This window comes from Eubalaena glacialis, chromosome 11, assembly GCF_028564815.1.
Source record: "Eubalaena glacialis isolate mEubGla1 chromosome 11, mEubGla1.1.hap2.+ XY, whole genome shotgun sequence".
Lineage (NCBI taxonomy): Eukaryota > Metazoa > Chordata > Mammalia > Artiodactyla > Balaenidae > Eubalaena > Eubalaena glacialis.
Window position 1 is genome coordinate 63,428,932 of NC_083726.1, and position 15,538 is coordinate 63,444,469.

The window sequence follows — 15,538 nt, forward strand, 5'->3', positions numbered from 1 at the left end:
AGCAGAGGGCAATGCGGAGGCGCCGCGAGCAGGCTACTCCCAGCCGGTGGTGGGAACTGAGATTTGGCTCCAAGTAGGGGCCTGTGCCAACTGTGACTTGTCTCTCAAGGGCAAAGCCCGGGCAGGATACCCTGGGACCCTCTCCTTCCCCGTACCCTCTGGTTCCCTCTGCGATGGGCCACTGCAGAGGCACCAGGCTGCGAAGACTCAGCAGGAGCTCCGGACCTTCAACCATGCTTTATTGAGGACCTACTATGTGCTAAGCACGAGCTAAATGCTCCCACGAACAGTATCTCCAGGTTAAGAGACTGTAATTTCGGCCTTGGAACACCGTCCTGAATTCACAAGCATTATGCAGACCGCTCTCACCAATGCCTCCTTCTCTCCCTGGCCACAGCTGTCCTCCCAACTCTGGCCCCTTCCCTCAACCCTCCCCCATCACTCCGCCTCTTCCTCAGACCTTCTCCTCTTAGGGATTTTCCAGCCTTTGGGGAGCTGCTGCCTTCAGTTTCTGGCTGTAGAGTCTCAGGAGACTTTTAACCCCCAAATCCAGTGGAGATAAAACCCTTGAGGAGTGTCCTGATTCCTGGGCTAGGTGGGTTCCAGTGACCAGAAGACGTGACACTACCGGGAAGCAGAGTGCCCCACGACGATGTGGGAACATGGCAGGTCCATGTAGCTTTCTGTTTCACCCAGTTTCACTTCCTGGTTCTCCTCCGGGCCTTGCACAATGCTGGGAGGCAGCCTGGGAAGGTGCCTCTCTGACGGTAGAAGGAAGAAACACTCAAGAAGCCGAGAAGCCGGCCAGGGAGGCTGTGCTGGGGCGTTTCCAGCAGGAGGGGAAGGAGGCTGTGTTTCCTTAATCTCCTGTGGACAACTGAGGGTCCTTCTCCACCCTGTCCCAGGCTGAGGGCTGCGAGGCCAGGTCTTCCCAAGTTTGGGGCTGTCATGTCCCTAGCCGGAGCCCTGCTCCTCACCCCCAACCCTTAGGCCCCACCTCCAGCCCCATCACCCTCCAGCCCATCTACCCACCTAGGATTCAGGGTAACCTCCTCAGCGCATGGACATACACCCTTGATATTTCCAAACGCCGAACTTTCCATGTGTTTCTCTACAGCCAGCAGGTTCTTCCTAGACACACACTCTCTGGGGCCCGGCCAAGGGTGTGGGCCCGGGCCAGGGGCCAGTGGGGAGCAGGAACCTGGGTGCTGCAGGCTTGCTGGCTGGAGCCAGATTTCTTCTGAGCTTTGAGGCCCTGCAGGAAGCTGGCCCCTGGCCCCTCTCAGCCCTGGGCAGATAAGGCAAAGCTACAGAGCAGGTGAGTGGCTGGCTGGCTTGCCTTCCAGAAGGCCCAGGGCTGTGTGAGCCCAAGGATGGCCACAGACATGGGTTAAGGCAGGAACTGGAGCTTGGAGAATTAAACTAGGAGGCGTTTCAGACACCCTTGGCCTCAGCTAAAGTTATTTTCAAATCTCCATCTTGAGGCAAATTGCCAGGGGCTGGGGCACAAGGAGTACAAGGGACTGATGAACTGAGTTCCGACACAGGCTAAACATTTCAAAGAACTTTAGAGCTGAAAAAAACCTCAAAAGACATCGGGACCAAATCTTCATCTACAAATCTTTCAATATGTAGATAAAGAAACAAAGGTCCTGGGCCAGCGAAGGCCTCCTTCTTGTCCTGTAGAGCAAGCACCCGGACCAGACCCTGGGTCTCCTGACTCCCAGCTGAGCCCTTCCCTGGTGGCCATGCTTGGCTCCGACATCCTCTCAGTTTATTCTGAAAGTCCTGGGCCTTGCCCATCTGACCTCCACTGGCCTATGACTCTGCCACACCCGCAGCAAGACTCCTTGGGTTTAATGCCACAATAAGTCAGCTAGGAGGGGAGTGGAGGAGGGGCCCAGGATCAGGCAACCCGCTCTCCTGGGCAGCTAGCATTCAGCTAGCGGGGGTCTTGTCTAGGAGATAACGGCCCAAGGTGGCCTGGAGCTGAGATACAAACCCACGGAGAAAAACCGATGGGCCTGGGTGTCTGGGGCTTGGGACAGAGGCTAAAGCCTGGCAGGGCAGGGTGTCTACTGAAGGCTGGACGGGGCCCTGTGCCACCCTGGCAGCTCTGGTGGGGCAGTGGGGTTAACTGACGGCAGGGGGTAAAGTGCAGGCCCAGACTCTGGGCCCGGGACTGGGATTCCCTGGCTTGGCCACCCTGGCTCTGAGGCCTCTTTTGCATCGGGTCCTGGGGGTGGTAGGGGGTGCACCCAGGGCGTGGGAGTGGGGAGGGAGCCCGGCGTCAGGGAGCTTGCTGCCTTGAGCAGGCCAGACGGTGGCGGGTGAGGTGGGGGGATTGGGTTTCAGCCCAGCTGTATTTTTGGCTGGATGGGCTGGGGGCCGAGTTGGGCAGGCACAGCTGCCCACAGAGGGGCACTCCCCTCCCCAGCACACACACTCACAGAACCTCTACCCAGACAGGCCACCAACCACTGCCCACCACACACACACTGCAGGCAGAGGGGAGTCAGGCTTCAGGCCTGTGGCTAGTGAATCACTTTGGGCTTCTGGAGACCGTTGCTGAGCTTCTGTAGTGTCTTCTTGATCCGCAGCGCAGTGAGGCGGGCAGAGGGGTTTGGGTACCAGCACTCCCGCATCATCTGAGCCAGGCCTGAGAGGACCTGTGGGGAGGGAGAGCAAAGCAGAGGAGAGAAAGCAGAGACACGGGTCAGGGAAGGTGGAAAGGAAGAGGCGAGGAGGATGCCCAGTAGTGGGGAGACACGAGCAGAACAGAAAGGATGATAAGACAGAAATGAGCGTGTCGAAAAGGAGGGGGAGAGGAGGGCCAGAAGTGGTAAGAGGGAGAATAGCGGGAACCAGGCAAGGATGAAAAAGAAAGATAAAAATGGAAGAGGAAGGGAGTGGAGTGAGAAGGGGATGGAGAAAGGCAGGCAGGACGGAAAGAGAGATGTAACTCAGATCTTCGGGGACACCCTCTGGTGAGTACACCCCACCCTCATCTCCACCAAGATCCAGGAAAGGGGAGATCTGCAGGCCTCGGGGCTCCCACATGCCCATCTGCAGCGGGACCCCAGTGTAGAGGGCAGTGGCTCCCAGCACCTCCACCAACCCTGGCTGCGTCCTCAAAATGCATGTGTCTAGGGAGGAACCCATCCCAGGAAGCTCAGCGGTCCCAGAGTGAGCCAGCCTCACTCCAGCTCAGAGCTCAAGCCGGTTCCTGAGACAGAGTGTATGTGTGTGTGCACAGGAGTGCATATGAGTGGCTTTTTGTGGATCTGTATGTTGTGCAGAAATATACACGTGTCTATGTATACATACATGTATACACATGTGTACGTGTATTCATTCTTTCCATAAACATTTATTGAGTACCTATTGTGTGCCAGGCACTGTGACAGGTAACAGGGAGATAAGGGTCAGCAAAGGAGACATGCTCTTCCTCTTCATGGGGTCTACAGTCTGGCATATATGTGCATGTGTGTGTACCTGTGAGTGTGTGTTTGTGTAGAAGCGCGTGCATGCCCCTGTGTGTCTATATACACATATGCATGTGTCCTGTATAAGTATATGGAGTGTTTTGAGAAAGAACAAAAATGAGCAACAGCAACAAAAACTTCATGGCAGGAAATGCAGCAGAGAGACTCTGACTTTTCAGGCGAGGTGAAGGGTTCTGGTTACCAGAATAACCAGAGGGTCCCGGAGGTCCACAGGCAGGGACGTGGGAGGGAGTACCCAGAGAATTACCCTGGACTCTGTCCCCCAGAATCTATCCAGGTGAAGCAGAGGCCAGACATAAGTTCCTGGGCCCAGAAATCCCAGCTGTGAGCCACCACCCCACGCCATCCCAGCCCCACCAGAGAGGCCTTACCGGGTCTGCAGCCAGCCGGTTGGGGATAGTGGGGGTCTGCTGGTCAACACACACCACCTTCTTCATGTCCTCAAAGCTGGGATCATTAGGCACCACATCATAGAAGGGTGGCCTGTAGTCCTCCACGATGCCTAGGGATGGAGGGCAATGGGACAGTCACTTGGGACCTCAAGGAGGCCCAATACCACCCAGAGGAGAGCCTTGCCCACCCTCTGTCCCAGGGTCCAGGAAACCAGTTGCTTGGCCATGCTACCCCTGAGAGAGACACCATAATATAATAAATATATTTATAAATAATAATAATTACTGCCATTTATTTTACATTTACTATATATGCCAGGCATTGTGCTAGAAACACTTTATATGCATTATCCTGTTCGTCTTCACAGCAACCCAAAGACCCATTTTACAGATGAAGAAACTGATGCTCAGAGAAGTTGAGCCCAAGGTTACACAGCTAGTAATGGCAGAGTCAAGACTTAAACTCATTGTATTCCTAGGCCAGATCTTGTTCCAGTCTTTCCACAGCTGCCTCCCACCCAGGACCTGGGTACTGCTCCGAGGCCCCAACTATCACAGATGCCCCCAAATACCTAATGTTCATTGAGCACTTACTATGTGCCAGGCACTGTCCTAACTGCATGGCATTAAATCCTCACAACAACTCTATGAGGTAAGCAATACTATTAGCTCCACTTTATAAGCAATGAAATTCAGGCCAGAGAAGTTAAGAAACTTGTCTAAAATCACACAGGTAGTAAGTGACAGAGCTAGGATTTAAGCCCAGAAAGTCTAACCAAAGCCCATGCTCTTGACCTCCAAGCTACACTTAAGGAAGGGAGGCTGGTTGACTGCTGGATGAGGATGTGGAATGAGGGAAAGGGGGAGAAAACACATCTCCTAAGAGAAAGAGAGTTTCGCCCAGGTCCAGATCACATCCACCCACTCTCAGGGATGGCACAGGCCTCTGCTGACCCCTTCAGCCAGCAGCGCCCCCTCCCCTCGTCATCCGAAGTGCGTGGTCCTTAGCAGGAGCTTTCTGAAGATGATGCCTGTGGAGCTGCAGGCGCTGGGGCAGAAGAGGCCAGACCCCAGAAAAGCACCCCAGGCCACACCCTGCTTCCAGCCCCAGGCTGGGAGCCACGGCGACACAGCACAGCCGCAACCTCGGTAGAGCCCACGCCAGCTGTGCTCCCCGTGGCGGGCTTCCAGGCCAGCCCCTGTGCTGCTCGAGCCCTAATCAGTGCTGCACAGAGGCCTGAGCGTGTCTAATGGGCCTTTAATCAGCGCCGGGGCTGACACCAGATTACAGTGTTTATAATGCGCCACGAATCTGTGTGGGGCTGACAGAGCTTCCCTCCGCTCCAGGAGTCGGCAATCAGCCTCCCCCTCAGCCCAGGCTGGTCCAGCCTTCCTTTCCTGCCTGAGGCCTGGTCCAAGGGGCTTCGGCTCCTTCCAGGTGCCCCCTTCCCCAGCCCCAGCCTCTAGAGCTCATGTCTGAAGGGGCAGGGACCTGAGCCCACCCAGAGGGTGGTCCCCAACCTGTCAGGACTCCCAGCAGCCTCTCCCCATGGACAGCCTCCACAAAGACTGATCACCTCCCCACCTGGTCCAGACCGTCACCCAGCACTCATCCACCCCAGGGCTGGGAGGGCACCAGCCACAGGGCGGCCCCCTATATGGGGCCATCAGGAACGAGGTCCCTCCGCCTGCTCTCAGCCCCTCCAAATCTGAGTCCCCTGTGGCACCCACGGTAATAAAGAGGCAGCAGGGAATTCCCTGGCAGTCCAGTGATTAAGACTCTACACTCCCAATGCAGGGGACACGGGTTCGATCCCTGGTCGGGGAACTAAGATCCCGCATGCTGCACGGCTTGGCTAATAATAATAATAAGGCAGTAATAAGCAGGCACTGCAAACACTATTATATCCCGCATTTTTGTGGTCAAGGAAACCAAGGACCAGAGAGGTATAAAAAGCACGGTAATAAAGAGCACTGGCCCCCAGAGTCAGATTGCCTGGCTTCAGACCCCAGTGCTGCCTCTAGCCAGCTGTAATTCTGTGCCTCAATCCCCTCATCCATCAGAGGATGGACTAGGTCAGGGATGATACTGTGTCAAGCATGCGTCATTACAACAATAATTGCCACTAATATTTACTGAGCTAAAGAACAGCTCCAGATACTGCCCTGAATACCCTATTTGGATTATCTCAACAACTAGAAATTATTTTATTCTCATCTTACAAATGAGGAAACTGAGGCACAGAGAGGTTAAGTACCTTGCACACGGCAAAATCAGGAACTGAACTTAGGCAGTCCGAGTCCCAACCCACGCTCTTAACCACTAAGCAATACCACCTCCCTGCCAACAAAGGACGATTCAATAAGATAATACATGTATACAGCGTGGCATCTGGCACATATTTAAACTCAATAAATGTTAGCTGCTCTTAATATTTTTGTTATTATCACTTACCCAAGATTTCACAGCCAGAACCAGACTCAGATGAACCTTAAAAGGTCATTCAGCTGGACCAGCTGGTGAGTGGCAGTAAAGGGAATATGGGAGGTCTGACCACAAGCCCCTCAGGCCACGGGCACCAGCCATGGCAGGAAGTCCCATCTCCTGCCTGTCTATCCACCCACCCTATTCCCCTTTCCCCATCCTGTGCAGGGGGGATCCTCACCATTGACAATGGTCCGGCGGGCGATTTCCCACAGCACCAGGCCAAAGGCCCAGATGTCCGTCCACTTGTAGGACTCGAAGCAGTCGGTTCGGATCTGCTCTTCCAGCACCTCGGGGGCCATGTACCGCTTGGTGCCCACTCGCGGGTTGTTGCCGATGTCCAGGTAGTCACTACCCTGGGAGTGCATTACAGCCAGGCCTGTGGGTACCAGGCCTGTCACTCCTGCCGCTCATCCCAGCCCACAGACAGGGTGGCCCCTGGGAGGCTGGGGTCCGGGGGTGAGGTGGGATGGAGAGAGACGGTAGGACATAAGAGGGGCTGGCAAATGGAGACCCGCCCTGAGGTGGGCTGGGAGACAGCAGCCACGGGGAGAATAACTGTCCCAGTTACACTGTGCTTGTGTGGTGCTCTCTAGGTGCAAGAACCCAGCGAGGTGTGAGTAGGGGAGGCAGGCATTATGATGCCCATTTCACAGAGCTGAACCCCAAGGCCTGGTGACGGGGAGCGATGTAGTCAGTGAAGCCAGGATGAGAACCCAGGTTGCTGGCTCCCTGCCCCTTTCTCCTAACTCCTGGAGCTCGGCTGGTGTGGGCTTGAAAAGAACGTTAAGGCAACTTGTGGGGCTCTTGCAGAGGTGAGATGAGACCAAACACATGTCTGTAAGTTTTAAAGCACCAATCAGTGTCATCACCGACGCCAGGCATCCAAACCAGCAAAGGCAGTACCGCATGGAAAGGGAGAGCTCACGGACCCCGCCCCCCCGCAAAGGGCCCGCTCCTCCCCGCTCACCCAGGTCCGCGATGCAGCACTGCAGGTTGCTCTTGACCAGCACGTTGCGGCTCTTGAGGTCGCGGTGGGCGATGGCCGGCTTGCCCTGTGTGCCGAAGATCTCCACGTGCAGGTGCGCCAGGCCGCAGGCCGCGGACACGGCTAGCCTCAGGGCCAGCTGGGGCTCCAGCGTCTGTCTCTGCAGAAAGTCGTAGAGCGAGCCGTGCTCGTGGTAGTGCGTGATAAGCCACAGCTGCGTGCTTGAGTTGCGGGAAGTCATGTCCGAGGCGATAAAGCCTGTGGGCGGAGGGTCAGGTGGCTCACCAAGGCTCTAGGGATGAAGGAGGCTCGACGGGTCAGGGTCAGGGCTGGGGACAGAGGATGGACTAGGTCAGGGCAAAGCTGGGGCTGGGGTCGAGGCTGGTCTGGCTTAGGTCAGAGGGGAAGCTGGAATCAGAGGGCTGAGGAAGCTGAGGGCCAGCTGGGAGTCCTGCAGGGTTAGGTCAGTGTCCAGAGGCGAGGTGGTGGTCCAGCCCTGAGTGGGGGGGATGAGAGCCGGGGGCCTGGCACAGCACCCTCCCGCTTGCCTAGGATGTTGTCGTGTCTGAGCAGCACTGTGTTGTAGATCTCAGTCTCCCGGAACCAGGATTGTTCATCCCTCGAGGAGAAGATCTTGACGGCCACACTCTCACCGTGCCACAGGCCCCGCCATACCTCGCCATAGCGGCCCTTTCCTGATCCGACGGCCGGAGAGGAAGGAGGGGGTCACATACCGGACACACAGAGCCGTTGGGCACAGTAATCCCCAGAGGAGTCCCCCATCATTATGCTGCACTGACTTCATCTGCAGAACCTCTGATGATTATGTTTTAACTTAATCCAGACCCAAAGGCAGCCGGCAGGCCACCCCCATTTGCCTCTTGCTCCACCCCAGCTCCTGCAGAAGGGTCTGGCACTCACCCATCTCCAACCCCCTCCCTGGCCAGCAGAATTCCCATTCAGAGCCAGGCCTGGCCCCCCCTGTGACTCCGGAGGCCAAGAGCTCCCTCACCCCTCCAAGCTCACGGGAGCTCTTGGTCCCCATCCCCCGGGCTCACCCACTGCTCACCCACACACTCCACCAGGGCGACCTGCCGCGCCACCGTCCTCTGCACCAGGAAGGGGAGCCCTGAGCCACTGCCGGTGGTGCACTCACTGTCCAGGAGGTCCTGGGAGCACCGAGAGGCCACTGAGAGGCAGCCACCACCCACCCAACCCGTCTCTCCCTCCTCAACCTGGGCCCCACTGCTGTGTCTCTCCAGGCTTCTCACTCACCAACCCCTCCCGTCCAGCGCCCAGTCAAATCTCTGAGTGCCTGCCATTGTGCCTTTCTCGGCTACCTGCCACTCTGGGTCCCCTCTGGTTCTGTGTCTCCTGTCTACCCTCACCACCCTGTGTCCCAGGGTCTCCCAGTCCCATACCCCCAGCATGCTGTCCCCCTGCTCGGATGCCTTCAGGATGAGGCTGGACTCGCCCAGCTCGCTGTTCAGGCCCCGCTGCTTCTCCTGCCTCCGCCGGACATGCCACAGGCCCAGGGCACCCAGAGCCACGAGGACCAGCAAGGCCAGCACGGGGCCCAGGATCAGAGGCAGCTGGCCATCTTCTCGCGGCTGCTCTGGCGGAGTCTGGGTGGCTGGCACAGGAGGGACACTGAGGCCCAGCTTCCACCAGGCCAGACGCCCCCCACCTTGCCACTCTGCCAGTCAGATCCCAGGGTCCTGCCTCCCCCGCCCTCCAGGCCAGAGCACGAGAGGCAAGCAGGGCGGGGAGGGCAGAGTCTGAGAAGACAGGGAGGGGTTGCTGGAGCAGCTGGACGTACCCTCCAGCACCAGGGACACGTTGTGGTTGCAGAAGGGGCTGTAGCAGCAGTAGTGGTTGAAGAACTCGGTGGGCCGCCCCTTGCAGAGCTCCTGGTTCAGGTTCCCGCAGCCCCGATGTTCCTGGGGGTGTGTGCCCTCCTCCCGCACCAGCACTACTGTGCACCAGGCCCCCTGGCAGGTAGGCCCCTTGCAGTGTGGGTTCGCACACGTGCAGGTCACCAGCGGGCCCCGAGAGGGCTTCACGGGGTCGCCTGGGAGACACACTGGAATCTCAGCTGCTCTGGGCCCAACTCCCCAGGATAAGCCTAATACCCAGGTCTGCCCCCTGCCCTGCCCCCGGCTCTTCTGAGCTCTCAAATCTTTGAGGCCTTGGTCCTTCAGTTCCATCCTCAGATTATCCTTCCCTCCAGTGACTTATCCCTACCAGGGGCAGCTGCCACCAGGGGAACCAGGCTTCTGTCCCTTCCCTGATCCTAGGACCTCCCCTCCCAGTTCCAGGCCCAGCCCAGCCCCCAGCGCCAACTCTGAGGGCTCTCCCAGGCCCTCCCTGCCAACATCCCCACTGCCCGCACCCCCAGATAGAGGTCCCACCCTGGAGTCCGACAGAGCAGCAGTCTGCGGGTTTGGATCAGGAGGACAGCACAGGAGGGTTGGGGTAGCCGGGAGCTTAGTCTCACTGAGCCCGTCTCCCGCCCTCCAGCCAAGCTCCTAAGTCCCCCTCCTCCCCAGCTCCTCAAATTCAGCCCAACAAGAGCTGAGCCCAGATAGCCCTTTCTCCACCCAGGCCCCTGTTCCATACTTGCTCCCCAGTACTCACCCTGGGTCAGGCCCAAGGCCGTCAGTAGCATCAGAAGGGTTCTCCTGGGAGGGTCCAAGGTCATGGTCCCTGGAGAGGAGAAGGGGCGCAATAACATCTATGAAATGTGATCCCTTCAGTGTTTTCAGCCACTGACCGTGGGTCCCTCCCACCCGGAGGAAATCACTGGGAGTTTTTTTGTGGGGGGGGCAGGGAGGCCTCCTCCCTCCTCCCTGTGTCTGGCTTTGGGGAGGGGCCTGCAGGGGAAGTCCTGGTTCACTTCCCCATGGAAACCATCCTGTTAGGGGTAAAGGGTGGGGAGCCATGTTTAAGTGACTGAGAGCTTGGGGGACTCCCAGCTCTCCTGCTGCTGAGTTCAGACTGGAGGGTGCAGAGGGCAGAAGGAGACTACGGGACTAGGGTAGAAAGAGCATCTCTTCAGCAGTACCACCACCCTTCTGTCCCCTGCCCCCTTGCCCACCCCCCTTCCCAGCCTCCACCCCTGCCCACCCCTTTCCCAGTGCCCCCGCCCCCCCGGCCTGGCTGCCTCAAACATAAACAGGCTCCTGTCTTCACTTCCTGCCATTCAGGGTCCCGCCAAGCTGGGAACAGGAATCAAGATTGTTTAGATTGGGGTCTGGATAGAACAGGCAGGAGTCACGCACAGCAGGGAGCAGGACATATTCTCAGGGCGGGCTGGAGTGGCTACAGGGTCTGCAGGAGCCACCCGGGGCTGGGACACCCCCATGATGGAGTCCTAGGAGGACACCTTGTGAATCACAAAGCCCAGCTCTTATTTTAGAGAAGATGGGGATTAAGACTCAGTCAGGAGAGAAGGCTTGTGCAAGGTCGGGCAGGATTCAGTGGCAATACCAGGAGTACAACCCAGGTGTCCAGACTCCCAGTCCCGTGTTTTTCTACTCCATATCCCAATCCAGGGTGGCAGCCCATGTCTGAGCCCTCAGGGTTGTAACAACAATACAAAGCTTGGACAGTGCTGGGCTGTGCCAGGTGTGAAGGAACCTCTCTGCACCCTCATCAGAGTATAAGACGCCCTCTCTGAGCCACTCCCCGGCCCCCGTCTCTCTCCTTGCCGTCCTGGGAAAGAGTGGGGGTAGGGCCAGTGATGTGGAAGGGAAGTGAAACATACTTAGACGTTGAATGTTTGACCTTCTGTGGCTGGTTGAACTTTTCCAGAAGTTTGGTGGAGAGCATTAGGGGAGTAATTCTGATCTATAACAGTCCCCACCTCAGCTCCCACACCATCTAGTGCTTCAGAAGCCACCCCCTTCTTCATTTCTCAAAGGTTTAGAATGAGAAGATTAGGGCTGAGGCTGCAGCAAGAAGGACTGAGGTCAGACAGCAAGAAGGACTTTCTGAATGGTAGAGAGTATGCAGGTGTGTGCCTGGGGACTGGATCCCCAGGTAGGGGCAGCTGCCATGAGGGAGGGGGAGTGTCTTCTGGCATGACATGGTAAGGCTGGTAGGGCTGGGCATATGGCCATATAGGCTGCAGAAGGCCCCTAGTCTAAGAATGGTGCCAAATGAAGATCCATGATGCTGAGGCTCTGAGGGCAGGATGACTCGGGGGGGGCGAGGGGGGCGCTTCGTGGGCCTCTCTGGCTGGTGGCAGCTCTGGCCTTCCTGCCTGGGCTTCCTCTGCCCCAGAGGCCCAGGGCTAGGGGAGGAAACGGAGCCCTGGGCTGCTGCAGCTGTGTCCCCAGCCTCTGCCTGACCTCCTGCCTCTTGCCCCTCCCAGAAGGCAGTGGGGAGTCTGGCAAGCACTCTACAGTGGGACTGGTGGCTGGAGAGGGAGCCCCAGACAAGCTGAATTTGCCCACTGGGGTAAGGGCGAGAATCCATCCTTGGCAGTCTTTGCCCAGAAAGCAGCTAGGGAGAGAGTATGCAGCAAGAAGCAAAAGGGGGTAACAATAGGATGATAGCCGGCACCCTTCTAGAATCCTCTACCCATGCTTTCACTTCTCTGTGCTCCAGTGCACCCTCTCACCTACACAATTACGCAGCAGAATCACCTGAAGTGCTTCATTAGAAATGCACATTCTTTGGTCTCACCCCCACTCCAGATTCTGATTTAGTCCATTGGGACCAGTAAGAAACATGCATTTTAAAAAATTTCCCCAGGTAATTCTGATCAGTTTGTGTGGGTACCACACTTTGAGAACTGGGTCCTACACAATGCTGACTGGTCCCCGTGCTTTCATTTCACTGGGTAGGACCCCGCTGGGTGAGTGGGAGTGGAGTGCAGGGAGCAGGGACTCTAATTCCTACCCGGGGACCTCTCCCCCCTTCTACTGGAGAAGGGACAGACAAGGCTAAACACTGGAAGCAGGGACTCAGAGACACTGCAGAGAGAGGGCAGGGCGCGGGCTTTGTTCAGGACATGTCCAGCCTCTGGGGCCCAGGAACAGTGCAGGGAGGGCTTGCCAGCATTTGCAGAATCCGCCTCTGGTCTAATCCTGGGAATGTAGTGGAGGCAAACTGCGACTGTCCAATTTTTAACTGGGCCTGGCATAAGATTGAGTACAGGAGGGTGCTGAGTCCAGATCAGTCCCAACTCCGAGCTGACCCTGCCTGATTCACCCTGAGACTTGACTCTAGCACAAACAGACTCCTGGAGACGGGTGGACTCCTTTCACGTCTAACAAAACTTCTTGAAAGAACTCCTGCTGACTAGAAGCATCACAGTTTTAAGCCAGAAATCACAAATGCTAAACTAATTTCAAATATTAACTTACCACTGTGAAATTCTTAGTAATATGAGTTAACCTTCTCTGAGTAATACTTATGTGCTAAGTACCGAACCTTGATGGCTGATCTCCGTCCTCACGACAATCCAATAGGGAAACGGAAGCTCGGGGATGTCAGGTTTCTTGCCCAGAATCACCAGGTTCACCAGGTCTTGATCAACTTAAATTGCTGGTAATAAATCCTCACTTGGTCATTTTATTTCTGCAGTTGTTTGGTGTTAGGTAGGTCCCTCAAAAGAGGAAAAAGAGCAAGCGGGGATTGCATTAACAGACTGCAGTTGTCATCACCTGCTGCCCAAAGGCGGGTTTGTTTAGAAATCATCTGTTTGCTGTAGGCTTAGCCCTAGTTGGGGAGAAGCAGAGTAGAGGTGTGCTCAGAAGGTGGATGTCAATCCCTTTCTCCCCAGCACACCTGAGGGATTGATATAACCGGCTCCCATCAGCAGCAGTGGCTCAGCACAGCAGTGACTGTCATGGGGCTGGAAGCGCCTTGCTCTGCACATCGGCAGAGGACCATACAGCAGAGGACCAGACTGAGCTGCTCATCCTGGGTTGCCCCTTACCGTCACAAAGGGGCACTTTCATCTGCATCACTTCACAGCGCTGGGATGTAGCATCAAGTCTGGATTTTAGGATCTCAGACAGAATGCAAACGCAGCACAGTATAGCACAGAGGTCAGGTTGTGGTCTCTGGATCATGTAGACCTGGATTCAAATCCTGCTTCTACCACTTAGGGCTATGAGATTTGGGGCAAGTTACTTGAACTTTCTGAGGCTTAGGCTCCCCTATGAAAAATGGGGAATAATAATAGTGCTCATTTCATAGGTATAATGTAGTAAAATTATTTAGCAGAGTCCTAAGTGGTACATAGTAAGCACTTAACAAATGTTACTAAAAACCCAACCATCCATGGAGCTTTGGACAAGTGATTCAAATCTGAATCTCTTTCCTCTTCTGTAGGATGGACATAATAACACCTCTTCTGCTAGGCTGTGGCCAGGATTACATGACAAAAATGTATCTAAGTGTCTACATAGTAAGTACTCAATAAATGGTAGCTATTTTTAACCACTTGATAAGATGAGAGGACAGGTATCAGGACAAACAAACAGTAAGGGGTAAGAGATGTCGGACAGACCCTGACTCAGCCAGAAGCTGCCCATATAGAGAGGGTGAGAGCTATCGTCCACTCTGCCCTTGTCCTTAGAGAAGAAAAGAGGGGGTGGGTGGCCAGCCTTGAGCTGGTCATAACAGCACTGGCCTCCAGACTGACCTCCAGGGCAGACTGAAAACCTGGGGTCCCAGGCTGGAGGGAGACTTGGATCCCCTCTGACCTGGATCCTGAAGGAAGTCCATGCATTGGGGATTATCTGACCACACAGGGTTGGAACTGAGGTTTGGGGGAGGGAGTTATAGTGTCAGATTCCTTTGGCAAGAGCGGCCAGGACTGGTCTGGGAAAGATGGGCTTCAAGGGGAGGCTCAACAGTGCTGGGAGTAGACACCCACCCCCAGGTCAATCCAGGTTCCTGGAAGGACATGTGACCCCCTTCTCTGTAAGTGAAGGAGCGCAGGGATCCTTCTGCCCATTTTATGGATGAGGATGAGAGAAGAGAGAAGCTAAGTGACGGGCCCCAGGAGCAAAGTTTTCTGATTCCCAGTGCGGGTTCGGTCCAGCCCCCTCCAGTCTTAGGTGGGGTGATAGGCAGATGTTGGTGGAGGGCGAGGGGCGGCTTGCACTACGAGGAGCTGGGACTGACCCTACGGCGACCTCTCTGAAGGTGTCTCTGGGATATGCCATGGGGAAGGGCCCACTGGGGTTGGGGTCAGCCGCCCCCTCCCAACGGCCCGGCCCGCGGACCTCGACTCACCTCTGGGCCTGCCCTGCGGGCAGCGCGACGCGAGCGTGCAGCGGGCGGCCTCCTCCCCTCCCCGGCGGCGGCCGCGGTCGCACGACGGGCGCTGGACAGCGGGCCAGGGTCTGGGGTCCGGGCGCGGCCCCGGGCAGGGCTGGGGCCGGGGAGGGGCTGGCTCGGCGCGGCTGGCGCGGCGGCCTCCCGGGACTGGGAAAGGGGCCGGAGCAAAAATGTTTCTTATTCCAGCGTCTTCCTGCCTGGCCCGGCTCCACCACTCCCTCCTAATAAACCGTTTCCTATTGCCCAGCTAGCCGACGGCCGCCCGCTCGACCCTCGCCAGAGCTCAGGGCCGGACCCTCCCCTGCGAGGCTGCAGATCTGAGGGCGGCATCCCCCTCGGCTGCCCCCGCCCGGGATCAAGGCCGCGCTCCCGCCCCCAGCCTCCCACATCCGCCTCCCCGAGGGGGCGGGCCTTGGCCTTGGGCCGCGGGGGTCTCGTGGGGTTCAGGCCCAGAGCCGTGGGGGCCCGTGCTGGGACGCTAGGCACCGTACGAGGGCCGGCCGGGGGAGGGGTGGAGGTGGAGGTGCCCCTACCCGCTCAGAGCCGCTGAGGGGCGGCCTGGAATCCTGGACGGGTAGAGGGGCACCGAGGGAACGACATGCGGGGAGGGCAGAATGGAGAGAAGTTACCTGTCTTCCCACCCCAAACTCCAGGTCCTCCGCTTAGGAGGCTCAGAAGCAAGGGCAGACTTTGGGGCTGGCAGGGTCCGAAATATTTTGGCTCCGCCCTCCCCCCCCTCCCTCGGGGACTCCCCAGTCTGTCCAAACTCTTCAGCCTCCCCGCCTCGGCCCCTTCACCCCCTTCCGCAGCCTCTCACTGCTCAGCGCTCAGCGCAGGGTAAACAGGCCCAGATGGGGCAGCTCTGAGT

At 57.1% G+C, this 15,538-nt stretch overlaps 1 protein-coding gene across 4 annotated transcripts; it reads right to left on the bottom strand.

The window, feature by feature from the left end:
* Positions 1 to 222: 222 nt before the first annotated feature.
* Positions 223 to 15,338, bottom strand: ACVRL1 (activin A receptor like type 1). Of its 4 annotated transcripts, XM_061206261.1 has the most exons (13): positions 15,300 to 15,338; positions 14,626 to 14,817; positions 12,811 to 12,985; positions 10,009 to 10,077; positions 9,191 to 9,442; positions 8,793 to 9,004; positions 8,441 to 8,540; positions 7,920 to 8,066; positions 7,354 to 7,629; positions 6,565 to 6,762; positions 3,878 to 4,008; positions 1,033 to 2,669; positions 223 to 761 (listed from the first exon to the last, which is right to left on the bottom strand). In XM_061206261.1, the coding sequence occupies exons 4-12, from the start codon at positions 10,070 to 10,072 to the stop codon at positions 2,535 to 2,537; spliced, it is 1,515 nt and encodes a 504-aa protein (XP_061062244.1). In that variant the 5' UTR covers positions 10,073 to 10,077; positions 12,811 to 12,985; positions 14,626 to 14,817; positions 15,300 to 15,338; the 3' UTR covers positions 223 to 761; positions 1,033 to 2,534. The 4 variants fall into 4 exon arrangements, with proteins under 4 accessions (XP_061062244.1, XP_061062243.1, XP_061062245.1 ...); XM_061206260.1 differs by lacking the exon at positions 15,300 to 15,338 and having other exon boundaries at positions 14,626 to 15,012; XM_061206262.1 differs by lacking the exon at positions 15,300 to 15,338 and having other exon boundaries at positions 12,806 to 12,985; positions 14,626 to 15,012.
* Positions 15,339 to 15,538: the final 200 nt, after the last annotated feature.